The sequence below is a fragment of the Atractosteus spatula genome, chromosome 27 (assembly GCF_055471065.1).
Source record: "Atractosteus spatula isolate fAtrSpa1 chromosome 27, fAtrSpa1.hap1, whole genome shotgun sequence".
Lineage (NCBI taxonomy): Eukaryota > Metazoa > Chordata > Actinopteri > Semionotiformes > Lepisosteidae > Atractosteus > Atractosteus spatula.
In genome coordinates, this window is record NC_142732.1 from 9,185,611 (window position 1) to 9,202,148 (window position 16,538).

The 16,538-nt window shown below is 43.8% G+C and overlaps 1 protein-coding gene across 1 annotated transcript in view; it reads left to right on the plus strand.

Moving 5' to 3' along the window:
• The window catches only part of nlk2 (nemo-like kinase, type 2), a 56,010-nt gene that overhangs the window by 30,554 nt on the left and 8,918 nt on the right, over window positions 1–16,538 (plus strand). Inside the window, exons 4-7 of the mRNA XM_088906792.1 lie at window positions 5,460–5,566; window positions 6,343–6,428; window positions 8,491–8,700; window positions 9,916–10,017. Coding sequence (XP_088762918.1) covers window positions 5,460–5,566; window positions 6,343–6,428; window positions 8,491–8,700; window positions 9,916–10,017 — 505 coding nt within the window. The remainder of the gene's footprint in view (window positions 1–5,459; window positions 5,567–6,342; window positions 6,429–8,490; window positions 8,701–9,915; window positions 10,018–16,538) is intronic.

Sequence of the window (16,538 nt, forward strand, 5' to 3'; positions counted from 1 at the left end):
AGCTCTTCCATTCTCAGTGAATGGAAGCCTTGTCTAGACATTAATTGAGCAAATGCAGCAGATTAGTTTGTTGGGTAGAGGGACAAGGAAAGGTCTGAAATTTGCATTTCGGCAGCCGTGCTGTAATTAGGGAAGTGCATGCGCGTTGCAGAATGCCATCAGCATGCTGGCACGAGCGCTGCCTTCACGGCTCTTCCTGCAGTGCTGGCGTGCCGCCAGGCCCACAGTGTTAGCACAGATCCTCTTCTCTTTTCTGACCCCTGATCTTCTGCGTGGGGCTCGATTTCTTGGGGTCGGATGGCGGGCAGCTCAGGAAATTTAGTCTCGTTTCGAATGGTGACAGATCTAATGCTTGCAGTTTGAGGCTGAAGTACTTGTTTCACTTTAATTTACACTAAAGTGGAGATCCTTTGCTTGAACCGTCAGTTTTGTCTGTAGAACACCCCTCTTTCTTGTGCACGCTTTGTGGTAAATTAGAGACTAATATGGAAGTGTTAATGCTTTTTTTTCCTCCTTTTGTCCATTGCATTCATACAACAGCTACAGTGAATTAGGTCCTTTCTTATACAGTGAGCTGACAAGGGTAGAAAAAAGGGGGAACGGGAAATTGCTTCCCTGCGTTTTGTTTAGTTACAAGCTATTGCTTTACTTATAAGAAATTTCAGCAGCAGTGAGTATGTTTGTCATCAGTGGGACATACAAGAATCTCTTATGTTTATCTAGTTGGTCTGAGTCTAGCTGAACTAAGCTCAAGTGTCTGAGCAACAGGAGGAGGTTGTTTCTGCATGCCAGCCCTGTGATTCTGCCTTAGAGACTAATCTGCTGGCCTTTTCACCTCCTAGCAAAACATCACAGTGTTGTTCAAGGGTCAGAGACCAAGTGCTTTTGGTTCTTATCCCATTTGGTGCACCACTGGTATAGTGAAGGCATTATACAGTTTTTTGTCTTTGTTTTATGGTTTTCATATTGCGTTATCATTATTTGAGATTGTTTTGTCTTCCACTTTCAGTCGCACAAGCTTGCAAATGAATCCTCTGAGTGTTTTGATTAAATATTTCCACGGGGGTGTTTTGTAAAATAGCACAGATCAGTTGAGTTTGACAGAGGAGACGTGAAATACAGAGAAAGGGGATAAAACAAGGAAGAAAAGCTATCCATGCACGTCAGTTTCTCAGGTTGCCAGAGTTTTTACTGTAGAGCTCTTTTGGCACAAGCAGATTTTGCGATAATTTATAATGCTATGAAAAGATTTCACAATTGCCTTAAAGAATACAAAAACATTTAGAAACTCAAGCATATGTAGGAGAACATTTGTATGGAATACAACATGAGATCTTTGTGTTTGATCTAGTCCTGAGTACGCCTGTTTATACTGCTGATTCCTGAACATTTTCTGCAGTGATAATAAAAAGTGGAGCTCTTGCAGCAGAGTCCAGTGAAATTCCTTGTGGCAAGACTTAGCGTCTTGTAAACAGAGTCTGACAAGCAGGGTTGCTACCATAAAACGGGGTGTATAAGTACATTTTCCAGCCTGAGAAGAAAGAGGAGGAATTCTATTGTAAAGTAACTGCCTCCAGGTCTCTTAGAGATGTATACTTAACACAGTGCTTACCGCTCCCAGTTTGCAGCACTTTCCTGGAGAAGGGAATATGTGCAAAACCATAAAGAAACACGTTGGAATATTTGAATTATTTTGTTGCATCACATAGCTTTGTCTTAGTAGAGAAGGAAAAACAAATTAACGTACAGTCTTGGCCTCATGTTAAATCAAAGCTTTAACTCTTGCCAATTGCAAATTACCACCCCAGTCCGTGAGAACGGTTTGTTTGACAGAGGCTTCTTACTTGCACCCAGGGGGCTTGTAATTTGCAACTGGTAAGTGGGTTGGTAAGTTTTAAATGAACTTTTCATGGCCTTAGCGTTTTGTCAAAGGTTAAAGGAACATGGCCTCGTGTCAGTACCAGCAGGAATGTCGGAGTCTTGTAGTTGAATATTTATTTGTAAAAGGCCACTTTCGTTTTTTTGTTTGTTGTTTTTGTGCAAGTGTTTGATCGGGTGTTGAAGCGTGTAGCATGTGTTGCACCACACTGCCAAGGAGCTAACTGCCATGGGAGTTTATTCCAATGTGTTAAAATCCAAATTTGGAAGGCAGGCTGGGTAGGTGGCTGGTGATATGGTTTTTATTGAACGTATGCTTTTATGCAGCCCAGAATTTTTTTCAGATATTAAAACAGCAGGGTTTTGAAGTTTACGGTAGGGCATTGAAATAGGGAAAGTAGGATTGTGGATGGGAAAAACTGGATGAAGGCCAGTAGGGTCGGATTTTATTTTGCCCAATTTGGGGAAATAATATGATGAGCACAACTGGGGATTCACCCTCAGTGCTGGATGCAGTGGTAAGATAATCAATCCCGGGCTGATGACTAAACCTGGGTTAGTGCTTCTCCAAACTGTGGATCAGTGGGCCTGAGAGCAGAGAATGACCTACTTAGGGGTTGCCATCTGTTTGCGAGGTTATCGTACAAGGTTGTTTGCCCCCTTTCTCGGTGCCTGTGTGTGCGTGCCTGTGTGTGCATGCCTGTGCGCGCGTGTGCGCGTGCCTGTTTGGTTTTGGTTTTCTCATTGTGTAACTGTCCAGTGGAGGGGTAGCATGGCCTCAGCGGTGGGCTCTGCAGGCCCTTGTGAAATTGCAGAGCTGGGCGCGTGCTGGCCACGCCTCCTAGCCGCTCCGGTTGGTGTGGAGCCTGACCTCGCGGCACAGGTGCCTCTCCGCCTCTCGTTCCCTGTAAGCGGCTTTCGTTGGCATGGCAACGACAGGTTGAGACATCTGGGATACGTTATGCCAGGGATTCAAATTTAGGAGGATTTAAAACCTTAATAAGAAGAGAGCTTGTCGGGTCAAAGTGTCTGCCCACACGAGCGCGATGCTTTGTGTCCATTTATTTTAAAACTGCATGGTGGCTTTTCAGGGCAGTCGGGCAGTTTTTATTGTATGCAGTGCTAGTTCTAGGGGAGCAGCTTTCCAGAGCCTTATTACAGGCTGCTTTGTTAATTGTTCATTCCTAAGGCTATGCATCAAAGTCGTATCAAATGCAAACTATTTGTTAGTGGTTTGCCAGTTTTCAATTCCTAAACTGTTTTTGAGTATGTAAATTGGTGTGGAATAAGTAAATGGAAGGGGCTGAAATTTTGGTACAGACTTCCCCCTAACCTAGTTCTTTCCTGACGAATTTGAATATGTAAGCAAATAGCCTAAGTAGAATATTGTGCTGCTTCTCAACTACCAGGCTTGTTAACCCCTATGTGTTATGTTTATCGAAACACAGGCTGTTTATTTTCATTTAAAAGGCAGATGACAAGACGTTCTGATGTGCCTTACAAGGCACAAAAGGAGTGAGCAATTCAAGGCAAAGCGGAGTATTTCTGTTGAAATATTTGTCATCATGCCTTGGCATTTCATTATTGCTTGCAGTGAAACACCTGGAGCTGGACCTTGAGCTGCGATTCCGCTTTGTGGCAAGTGCTCGGCTGAAAGGGAGAGGAATCGCAAGCGCAGTTAACTGAAGTGTTTGTGTTGCACGTTTCTTTTCTTTTTTTGCTGCACTTAGCAGGAAAGGTGAGTGCAGGCTGTATCCATAGGGGAAATGGCATTTTTGTTCTGCTCACTGCTGCTGATAGGGGAGGTGAACCTGCAAGGGGGGGGGGGGAGCTGGCAGGCTGGGATAGAGCTGTGCTTCCACTCCACTCCTGAAGAGGCCGGTTTCAGCTGCTCATCGTGTTTCTGTATAATGTGGTACCAGGCTGTTTGGCTTTCTGCAAGTCAAAGCCCTGACGCTGATGTGGTATGGGAAAAAAAAAAAGATCTCGCTCACTATAGCATGGCAAGGTAGTGAATGGATATCCAGTGTAACCTGAAGAGATGTTAAAATGTAAGGGTGATTGCTCAAGATGAGTCTGTTCCCAGTGTCACTGACATGTTCCGATGTGTGTCCAAATCTACCCCTGAAGGATCATTTTTTCTTCACTAGTTTGTGGTTTTCCTGGCCACTTTTTAATTTTTTTTTTTCTTAACACCTTCACGACATAAGTTCTAATTGGAAGCACCAGTGGGACTGATAGGCAGATTATGCAATGGTGAGAGATCGGCACCAATCGGTCTTGCTGCCAAAATGCGTTTACAGTTCAGTCTTGCTCTCAGCGGCTGTGTGAGCCTGTAGCCAAGGAAATGTTATCATTTGCCGACAGTGCAAGATGGCTGGGTGGATAAAGACATTGCGACTGGAGAACAGCCGACGTACTCTAGCTGTGCCACAGGTTGTCATTGAAGGTGTTATCGTATTCCGAGCGTGGCAAAGACTAGATCGGGAAATAGCTTCCCAAACAAATGACCTATCGGCATGACGCCAGCTGGGCGGGTTCTGTAATGGGTGGTTCCTTTGTCCTCTGGCATAAATGTAACTAAAAGGAAAAGGGTGTGAAAAATGGAGCAGATTGACTTTCTAATTGCTGGAGTTGATGAGTGTTTTTATCTGTGATGTCTTGCCCAGGTACTGTATTCTGTTGCAACCTGTTAACCCAGGGAAAAAAAAAACATTTGCTGCTGTGATTTTAAAAAATAAAAAAATTGATATTCAGCGTGCTTAATCATACATGTGTTTAGCAGTGATCAACTGTGAGTATTTTTACAGTGGTCTTAATTTCATTTCAGATCCTGTAATATTGCTAAGAAGTATATATATTTTTTAGATTTCCTTTTCTTCCTCACCCCACCTATGTTCGTACACACAGCACTCGGGGAACCTCACCAGATCTTTTCACCAGCTAACGAAATCAGGTGATGTTGCTGAACTATTCACACCAACAGGAGTCTTAGACCTGGCCTTATTGTGGCATCTGACTCGCCTTCTCTTTACTAAGAGAGTGACCGTCTCCTCGTTGTAGCATCACTGGTGAAATAACTGCTCGCCTCTCGTCTGCTGTGTAGAAGGTTAAGTGTGCAGCACTTCAGTGCCTGGAGATCCTCCAGGAAGGAAGAGCGCTATATAAATGCAAAGTACCAACGTTAACTGACCTTTTCCTGCTCTCCATCCCCCCTGGGACTGCTTGAAGGGCAGTTCTGGGCTCCTTGTGGGCACATAGATGTGATTGAAAGAAAGAGGCAGGGCCCTAATTATCAGAGCATATGATGGCGATTAATTGCTCCCTCCATTATTCTACACCTGCATCCCGATCAGTGTAATATATATTCCGTCAAGCTGCCAGCTTTAGTGAGAGGAGCAGAGCGCTGTTCCTGCTCTTCCTGGGCTCCCAGCCATGGTTTCTGCTCAGAGCTCTGCCTTTTTTTTTTCCTGCTTTATTGGTTCTCTAAAACAGTTCTTTGTGATTTGCATGTAGGCTATTTTTCCCCCTCTCCCTTGTTTTTCTTTTAATTTTCTTCCTTGACTCTGCGCCCTGCCCAGCTACGTGGTAACAGAGCTGATGCAGAGTGACCTCCACAAGATCATCGTGTCCCCCCAGCCGCTCAGCTCTGACCACGTGAAGGTCTTTCTGTATCAGATACTGAGAGGTAAGAGCATTCACAAGCCCACCTGCTGGAACTGGATCAGATGTTTAATTCATTCAATCAGCCAGACTTGAAATATGAGGATTTTTCTGGGGTAACTTGAATCTCCTGAATGCAGGTAGAAGTGCAAGATTGTTACTTTCTAGAACATTACGTTTCTTCATACCAAAACAAATGTCCCCACGAGTCTTTGACATGATTGTAGCATTTTTGTTGCTCTACAGTGTCAGTTATCTTCAATTTTAACTAGTGTATATATATAATTTTTTACTTTAGCATGGACTTACATTTTTGTACATTTTTTGAGTAACAAAACCACCGGATCTGATATTATACTGAAATTGAAATGGATAATATTCAAATTTATTACAGATTTTATTTTTAAAACTACTCGCCATCATGGCAAAAACCATATGTGTGCCCCTTAAACCTTTGTTGAAGGCTCTCTTCTGATACTCAGGTGACTTTTATTTTTGTCATACTCAGCAGCCCTTATTTATCTACCCAGTAAGCTCCTGCTTTTAACCAGATTTCCTTTATTCTGACAGAGGCCTGTATTAACCAGACTTCAGCGAGGGGAGCACATGTAGCCAGCTGGTTACGACAGGCTGCGGAGGGGGGGGGGGGTTTATCATTAAAGTGCACTTGGTCACCCTTTTTTTTTACAGTTTCATGTAGGATATCTCAAAATGTGCTGCTTTTCCTAACGTACTTAACTTGTGCCTGTAGTCTTTAAAGGAGCCAGTGTGATCTGGGATGTTTTGAATTTTATCTTGTAGGCCTGAAGTATCTTCACTCAGCCGGCATTTTGCATAGAGACATAAAACCGGGAAACCTACTTGTAAACAGCAACTGTGTCCTCAAGGTTGGTTCTTCTGCCTTTTCTTGTTCACTCAATGCAAGTGCTGTTCTGAGTCTGAACAGATCATAAGTGTGTATTCTATTTGTGCCCTCGAGAATCTAGAAATGATTTAAGCTTTCCAAATGCTACTTTAAAAATATGGTCATCTAAAGCATGAGTCCACTCTTGTTTCTCTCTTTTGTTTTGCTCATCATAGGTTCAAGAACAGTGGTTTTATTGTTACCACACTATTTCATGTTGTTACCTTACTGGAACATTTGTTCCCTGCATACAGCCAGATTTGATTTTTCTAGTAGATTAAACAATCATTTTGTTTTTCCTTGGTTGAATATAGTACATATTAGCCTCAAAAGAAGGGTGTTTAAAATATCAGCAACAAGGAATCAGTTGTTGCAAAAACATGTCAGCTTTTGAGGAATTAGTGGAGCAGTCCAGCTGGCCTCTTGACCTCTATTAGACTTTCTGTATAGCACTCTGGGTGTCAGCTGGACTGAAATCGTCTGCATGTGTTTATTCATTTATTTTTTTTCTTAATTTGAACACCTGGCAACGAAGCGTTAATCAGTGACAAGTACAATCTGTTTCTTTAACATAACAGCACCATAAGGTGCTTAATTGTAGTCCCAATCCGAGATTCACTTCCATGGTTAAATCACAGGGCTTTTAGAATTCATGTTTTGGTTTCAATTTCCTGGGGTCACTATTCAAATCTGAACTCATCACAAATCTTTTTTTTTTGTCAGTGTCAAATCGTAAGAAATAAGACACTTGGGTAAAAGTTAACTCAAAAATTATTTTTTTTCTGAGAGTTCTAAGCTCAGAAGATCATTTAGGCATTACATCACTTGCAGTGCAATCATCAGACTAGACAGCCAGTACATAAAGTCACTATGGTTTCACTTAATTGTGTACACAATCAAATGGAATTTAAAAGTACATGCACATTCAGATGACGTAAAGTACTTTAAAAACCTGCAGAATAATTTTGCCGTGACTGGCCGTAGCTTGACTATTTCAGACTTTGCTTTCAGCATCGAGCATCATTAGTTATGCGCCATCTATCCCTCTAATGTCTCGCTTGTGAAACTAGAAGGAATTAAATAGCACCCTGAGATTTGGATTAAACTTTTCTTAAAAGCTTCTGCCTCAAATCAGGACAGAGCTGATCTTCTGAGATGTTGAACAAGAAAGGACAGGAATCAACAAAGCTTTTTTTTATGCAGCTTCTTGAGCCAATACAAAGAAAGCGTGTCTTGTCATCTTTTGGCAAGCCTTTTTTTTCTGATGTATGATATAGCGGGCATAAAAGTAGTAGGATGATAAATCTTGTGGTCATGCACCTTCTCAGTTTTTAGCCTACTCATCTCCCTTCTTTGGGAGGCCTGTCTGTGGGTGTCCCTGCTCTCCTGTAAGAGAGATCAAGCACCCTGGAAGAGTCTTGAAGATGCATCATCACCATGGTCGACTCATCTTCACATTTGTGATCTTGTGATTTTTAACGCTTGATTCCACACTTTAAATTTGTATGGTTTTTGACTGGGGCTCGCATTACCCTTCATGATTTTGTTGTAGAACAAAATTATTTTGTACAATGCTTCCATATATCATATCCATAACTAATCAAGCCAAATGAAAGCTTTGACATGAAAAATGTAAATGTATTATAGTTTATACCCTCGGAGTGTGCTACTTCTGCTGCAGTGCATCTCTCTTATTGTTGGTTGCCCTTTTGATCTGAATTATAAAATGACTGCATTGTACCTCTTGACACATTTTTAATATGCTTTATTGAAACCACAGTGAAACGAACGGTTTTTGTAATAGCTTTTCAATAGAAAGATGTGATTATTTGTGTCAATCTCAATTTATAATCCAGATTGACTTCTATAAAATATTGTATATTTTACTGCTTAACTAAGCATGGAGTAAAAAAGAATGGCACTGTAAAAGCTGCATTTTCAAATGTGTGTTTGGGTGAGAAGGATATGGACGGCAACATTCCTGAAATTGTGTTGCTCTGGATCCCAGGTTTTTTTTAACGCTGTCTCTGGGTTTGCCTGCGTAGATCTGCGACTTTGGCCTGGCGAGAGTGGAGGAGCCCGACGAATCTCGGCACATGACGCAAGAAGTGGTAACTCAGTATTACCGCGCGCCAGAGATCCTCATGGGCAGCCGGCACTACTCCAACGCCATCGACATCTGGTCTGTGGGCTGCATCTTCGCCGAGCTGCTGGGGCGCCGGATCCTGTTCCAGGCGCAGAGCCCCATTCAGCAGGTGAGGCTGTGCCCCCCTGGGTGACATCGGGGGGCCAGAGTAATGTAATGTAATGTTGCTTTATTAGCCCTATACAATTTTTTGCATTAGGAATTCGTCTTTTCGCAGACCCCAGCTTGCTCTCCATGAGACACACAGACAGGGAGAGAAGCTGGGGGTAAGAGCCCATTGTACGGCGCCCCTGGAGCAGCTGGGGTTAAGGGCCTTGCTCAGGGGCCCAACGGAGTAGGATTCCTCTGCCGGCTGCGGGATTTGAACCGGCAACCTCCCAGCCACAGGCACAGATCCTGAGCCACAGAGCCACCGCTCCGCCCAGAGTGGAGGCCATGATGCTTGCAGGGCTGCTTGGAGCCTGCTTTGATCTTGAAGCTTCCCCCTTGCTTCCGAACAGCCCCCTCTCCCATCCCTGCTAATGTCTCTCATTTGTTCTGCCGGTTGATAAAACCGTTTTTTTTAAACTATTAAACCATGCATCCAGCGCTTATGTGCCCTTGATAGGTGTGACGTCTCGTTCTCCTCCTCCTCTCCTCCCAGCCTCATCTTTGATGCGGGGGGGATTTTCAGGGAAGGAAGCCCTCTCTTCTATTTATATCGCAGAGGCTCAGCCGGGGAAGTGTTGGACACGCTTTTCAGAGACTCACTCAGCATATTGTGAAACAAATGTGCCGTGGCTCATTTTTTTGTCCAGCCAAAAATGAGAATTAACGAGATTTGTCACGCAAATTTTCCAGCCAAAGCCTTGAAATTATACTGTATTTTTACTCGGAGATTGACTGTATTAATTTTGCAACGGGCCCATTCTTCACGGCAGCATGTCTTCAGCAGTACATCTGTAGTGTAGCAAGAGCAAGACCCAAGATCTTTGTAGCAGCATATTTTGCTCTGCGTGATGTGTTATTTTCTTTAGTTTGTCACAGGCAGATTTCATGTGGGTGGGATGAGACATTTATTATGTCTATTTTCCAGCAATGTTGATTTTTGAAAGCATTTACTAATTGTTTATATGTCACCAATGCGCAACGGGGACCCGAGTACATTATATGTGAGGCTACATGGGTATGTGGTTAAATGTTTGGTCTGTAGATGTTCTGTAGTGATTTGGCTTTTAAATGTCTTTTGAAATAATAAAATCCAGAACCAAATTCCCTATCAGGAGTGAGGGTGAGTGAGCGCATGGCAGTGGGGCCTTCCTGATCCTATGTCTTTGCTTTCCAGTTGGATCTGATCACAGACCTGCTTGGAACGCCATCTCTGGAAGCCATGAGAACTGCGTGTGAAGGGGCCAAGGCTCACATCCTCAGGGGACCCCATAAACAGGTAAATACTGTCAGCAGCAAATTGCAGCACATGGTCAGCAGCTGTGCCTGCCTTAGATTCCTCTCCAACGCAGGGGAGGCTTTCTAAAAAGAAGGAACTTGTCTGGCTTGGTGCAACTCAGCTGTGGAAAGGCCAGCTAGTTAGGTTGTTTTTCAGCTTATCTGTATTTGTTTTGTATTTGCTTTTCTTCTCCTCGGCCGGGGATTTCTGGTGTAAACTAGAAATACAGCTAAATCTAAATGCAACACATTGCGTGACTAGTCGTGACCGTTACGAACTGTCTATTTGTTCCCCATTGGAGAAAATAATAAATAGTGTTTAAAAAGCAGCACAAAGAGCACAGTGAGCAAGCAGCAGCTTGATTCCTGTCCAAATGGTGCTTTGGACGGAGTCTGCTGTCCTTCGTCGTCTTAATGAGCGTCAGTGGTCTACCCGGTATCCGGGGTTTCATCACACTCGGAGTGAAGCTTTTGCACCGCAATGCAAGACACTGCCGGTGTGATGTCTTAATTAAAACCCTAATTGATTTGTCTACGTGGATTCCACCTTAATGAAGTAGAGGAATGGTTCCACATTTTTTGTTTCACTTATTACGCATTTGAAATCCCTAAATTATATATGTCCGAGATACGACATGTTTTCCCACTTATGTCAAAACAAAAATCACCCTAATTGTTATATCTGGGATACTTAATTTGGTGGCATTTGGGTTTCCAGTGAATAGATGCATTTCTAAAGATAAGGTGCTGTATTCACATTGCTAGTGCGAGGTGCTGTGGAGGCTGCTCGTTACGTTGGGCTTGGCTCTTGTGATGGTCTTGGTTTTCTTTCTTCCTGTTTATAAACAGCGGAGTGCGTCAGCTGATCGCATTGTCAGGGTGCTCTGCAGGGCCGGACACCCGACCTCAAAGGTCAAGCTTGTCTGGTGAGCTGTATGTAAACGCTTCGTAAGCACTGTGGTTAGAGCTCCTGACGCTCATTGATTTGTGCTAAAGCTGTTCCTCTTCCCATACTGAAAGAGTCTCTGCGTCAGTCGGGTCGGAGTGGCAGTCTTCCTCTGCGGGCCCCATGGCTGCTCTGCAAATTAATTCTGCCCGTTCATATCTCGCCCCCGGCCCCTTGAAATGGGTCTCCCTTCCTGCTAGTGACTTTTGGCCGACCTTGCAGTTCCTTCCCCATGAAGCCATTTGGAAGCAGGATATTTTAATCGTATCTTATTGACAGGCGTGTAGACGTGAGACTGGTGAGGACAGGATACACTGACTGCAGGGGTGTAGGGTTAGGGGAGAAGCAGGGAGTTTGTGTTACTAGTACTAAGTGTTAAAGGGCTTCTACAAATGAGGGAGTACAGTTTGGAATTGTCACAACTTGATATATTGCATGTGGTGATCTAAAATGTGATTTCTGGAAATGGAAAATCTTTTTTTGACTGCTGGCAAAAACAACACAGACATTAGATCTGATCACATGGCATCAAACTAAAAGTTCAGGAGAGAAAGAAACGGGTTGGCATTTTCTTATTCAGTTACAGATAGGTTATATTTATTGCGTCTTTTTCCAAGGGTTACCTTTGACACTGACATGTAGATCAACATTAACGAAAGACCACTGTGTATATTCCCAATGTCCTGTGGCTGGGTCGTATGCCCAGGGACTAATGTACAGTTGTGTCAAACACTAGGAGCACTGAAGGGTTAACAGAGTGCAGTGTGGAAGGAAGGAGTCTTGTAGATGAAAGTATGTTCCTGGGAAAGCAGAGAAAGTGGAATAATCAGAGTCTGCAGCTGCCTAGGCACAGCTTATCAGCTTCTTTTTTCTCCCCTGTTGAGGTAAAGAGAAGAGCAGGATGAGAAAGAGAGGTAGGACACAGGAGAGCTCGGAGCAGTGCCTGGGATTTCAGGAATTGAGTTAGGTGCGTGTAAACAAGAGGAACAGCCAGGGAAAGTTCAAGGCTTAAACACTAGTTCCGTCCTCATGAGACGGGTCTGCGAGATGAAGAAAAAGAGGAATAAAAAAAAGATGAGAGCAGCCCAGTTCTGGACTTTAAAGATACTGATTTCTGTCTCCCGCTGGGGACCTCATTACCTTTTTAATTTTGAAATGCATTTAAACATAAGTCTCAGAGAGGGACCTTTTTGTCTCTCATATTCTGAGCTTGTCTGAATCCCCGGAATAGCTCGTTCCTTCCCTCTGATCGGAGAGCAGGGCTCTGGTGCAGATTGAGGTCTGGACGTGAAGGTTGCGCTGTTCTGAAGCAGAACGGACGGGTGGGCTCAGTTAACGCACACTGTCCTGCCCGGAGGGGTGCAGGGAGGCTTAATCAGGCACAACATGGCTGGTGCAAGTCAAACGGAAAATTCCAAAATCAAATTTGCCAGCTCTGGATTTCTTTTTTCCTTTTTATATAAATTAATATTAAATGTGCTGAAACTCGAACTTTACAATGGCGAATACTCTATTAAACGTAGTGTGAGAAGTGGTCTGGCTTTTTGTTCTTAGCTCTGTTATTGCTCTCTCTCCTTCATGCTCCTACTGCCAATGGATGCTTGGGCCTGACACTCCCAAGATCCCACTGTAGTTTTTTTTCAAGCCTCCTCATGACCCTTTTGTCTCCTGTTTTAAACAGCAGTGTAAGGATACATTTGTGCCGAGCTGTGAAAATGGGCTCCACTAATTGCCCCTGAGCCCGGACCTATTTGATTATTTCCCAATTTATGCAGTGGCACAAGTGGCTCAGCACTAATGCACTGAGCCTTTATAGAAGCATTTGTGTTTAAACCCCCTGTCATTGAATGGCATGATTTGGGGGCCTTGGGTCTCCAGATTGTCAGAGGAGACTTGGGTTTGTGGCCTTCATGTGCTTTTCCCCCAGAAAAGCCAAACAGTCAAGGTTCTCTGTAGATGGGCTGTTTTATTTACCGTGCGTGTGGGGTTCTCTTTTTTTTATCCTGTTCAGCAAAGCAGCAGGTAAACATAATAAATTAGTTGGTTTTATTTGGTTAAAGGCACTTTTGTCTACATGCATCACTGTAGATATTTCTGTATTTTCAGTTCTGCACAGATTTCTGAATTCCAAGATTGGCATCTGGGTTTTTTATTTTGAATCACGCAGCACATGGAGGTGATTTGTCACTCACTGCCTTTTCCGTCTTTCTCTCTGTCAGCTGCTATTTGAATCACAGCTGTCAGCTTTTTCCGAACAAGTTTCCATCCATCAGTACAGGTATCTGTGCTGATAAATGCTGTGTGCAGGGTTAAGTGCTCTTACTGGTGCTCCCTGTGTACTGCTGTTTTTTTGCTGCAAAAGCTTCTTGTTACTGTTACAGTCGCACTGTCTTGATGTAATGTAGTCACAGGTAAATAGGTTAGTGTCATTTTTAGACTTTATGCATTCATTCATTTAGTATTGTGTATACTGATTAAAGCCTTATCTTTTATCACTGTTATTTTGAAGGTTATTGAACACAGAAGTAGCAAATATTTAGGGTGAGATAAAAGTGTTGAGCAGAGGTGCCTATACTTGTAAACACCATAAATGGGGTAAGATACTAAAGATTTTAGCTTTATTTTATGAAGCTCATTAGCTAATGAGTTACAGTTACTGTTCCTTGTGTATAGTGTGTCTGTGCTGCTATGAAATACTTTCTTCCTTCGTCTGCATGTGAAGAGATTTACTGACTTGCTTTGCAGAGTCCCCTCTGTTAATTAAAACCCAGATCTTCTGCAGACTCCTTGTGCGCCTTTTTGTAGAGCGAAAGTGAGCTTCATCCGTTCCAGCTGGTGGGACATGATCTGTGTTTGAAGAGGTAGTAGCAGTTGTGTTGCGCTCGGTGGAGTAAAAGCTCCTGGAAAGATTCCCTGGATGCTATCGCTGCTGCTGATTTATTCCCCACCTTCATCCTCGTTAGCGTGGCGCAGCTTCTGGTTTGAGTCGGGCCCCGCGGGGCTGCGCTTGCCTCCTCTCCTGCTCTTCAGGCTGGCGAGCAAAGTCTTGCATCGGAGCTAAGCACAGGACAGATGGCTGCTCCCAGCTAGCAGCTGAAATAAGAACTCTGTGAGCGAGCGTCCCCGATTGTTTCTCTCTCTCTTGGAGTAACGGTGCGTGGGGCAGAGATAGTTGTACATAAACGTGTGGATGTGATGGTGTTCATGGGGAGGAGTGTGAGGCTAGAGTATCACTCGGTAATCATCACTTCATTAACTCCTTCGTAAAAGTACTTGCTTGTTTACACTGTATCAGGTCTCGACAACACGGCATCCTCAGTCTAATAGAAAGACCAGCTGTTGGCTGTTTCGCGGTGATGATAATTTTGGTCAAAATTAGAGAGAGCCTTCAGCTTCTTGATGCAGAATATAAACCTTCATTGACCAGGTTGGCCGAAATGGAAAAAATAGAATTAGGTCTGTGAACTTAGGTTTGCCAGAACATGGTCTTTAGTAAATTCAGTAAAACCTTTTTGTTGGCAGACTCCTGCTAAATAAACTGCGGCGTAAAAAAAATGCTGTAAAGTTTGTAAACCCGGTGCCAATCAGAGTAGGAGTTTAAAAACTGTAAAATATCGCCAGAACTCACAGCTCTCTGGGCTTATTTATGTGGAAAGGCCATGTGAGACACGTGCAGGAAGTGTAGTACTGCTGTCTTGTCTGTCTGGTTGTGTTGATTTTGAATACTTTTGCTCTCGGGTAGCTTCCTCCACTCTGCCCATTGCTGTGAAGTGCGCTGTGCTCATGGCATGCACTGACTGTATGAAAGAACACTCATGAGGCTTTTACAGCATTTCATCGTCCTTATTATGAGTCAGATGAAGGTTTCACATAAACGTCATTTAGAGATGTTCTGCAGGGCATTAGTGCAGTTGGTGTTATGTGATGTGCTGGTGCAGAATTACTGCAGTGTCTCAACCTTGGCAGTGACCACTAATCGTCAGCATTGGTTCAGGGGAGGCAGTATAATTAAAATGCCTTGGGAGTGCAAGTTGATTTGTTCATTCGTATGTAGTTTACTCTTATCTAGTCTGCATTGGATGATATTGCCCATCAGTGCTTTTAAAGGATGTCTTTTCTATTTGTGTTTTTGCTTAACATGTTTACAGAAAGCTATTTAATTACACTTGCTAGTGACTGTGTTGAACTGTGCCCCAGCCATGCTGTGCAGCTCAGAAGAACAGTGGGAACTGTAGATTGTGAGGGTGGGATCAAGGGTGCTGTCTGTGCGAGGATCACTATAGGCTGTCATTAGTTTCTGGCTAAACAGGATGCTCTTGTGTAGATTTGCTGTATATGCACTTAAGCTGCCTTGCCAAGAAATAAATGCCAACTGCTTCTTGGTTTTGGCTTTCTGAGTTTTCTGTGCTGACGGAGGTGTACAGAGTGGCCGACCAGGTTCTGCTTCACATTGCGCAAGAGATCTGCTGATCTGTCTCGCGCTGCTCGGAGGTTTGACCTGACTCTTCTTATGCGTCATATTTACTTGCGATGCTCTTGACTTGGTTTTGAAATGAATTGGCTAGCTGTGGGGTTTGCATGGCTGCTGAGTTCCACCAGGAAAGTGATAGCTGCCACCAGGGAGTAAGCTGGTTTGTAAAAGCACACCGATGTTCCTATTGCCCCCCCCCCCCCCCCCCCCAGTCTGCCTTGGTTTCAGTCACACTGGTCCATGTGAGGAATTCAGTCGTGAAAAAGATCTGGGCTGGAGGTGTGGAGTCCTCCCCTGCGGCTCTCATCTTCCTGGAGCTGAAGATTGCACGTGTGACTCATTGCGCTTCAGAAGGAGCGTGCAAGCACATGGTGACAGGTTTGGCAGAAATGTGCTCTGTGGTTAAGTAATCATTACACTGAGGTTTCCTCAGCAGGACTAGCTGGTAAAAAAAAATCGACACCCAATGAAGGATTAGAAGGCGCTCAGTCCTGCCTGGCATCCTTCCTTCGTTAGGTCTCGTTCGTTTTGAAAACTGCTCGTTCCAGTTTTTTTTTGCTGAGCAACGAGAGCTGGCTGCTTGCGTCATCAAGGCAGTGTGCGAGGGCCGAAGCCTTCTCCCCTGCTGTATCTAGGTCAGACCTAGAACACCGCACAGGAAACTGAGCCTGGCTGTCAAGCGAGATAGACCTGCACAGCACAGCAGCGTCACTCACTTACTCAAGGTGCTCAGGTCAGGAGCTGTAGCTGCACTGCTTGACCGAAAGAAAAGAAAATTAATCTGCGTTTTCTTTGGAGTGTTTCTAGAAAGGAAAGAATGGAGAACTGTCATTTCTGCATTATGGAATGCTGGATGAATCAATATCCAGTTGAGGTTTCATGTTTCCTCTTCCACATATATGTCAATACAAGGCATTAAAAGGCTGTGTTACAAGTGATCCACAATTTTAAAATTTTTCTTTCAGATGTGTAGTTACCGTAACAGGCGTATCGTCCGGTTACGTGATATAGATCAGCCTGTTCCTCCAGACGTGCAGAATTACTCTGTATGACCTCCCGTAAGTGACTGATCTGGACCAGGTTTACGTGCTCATCCTGGGGTACG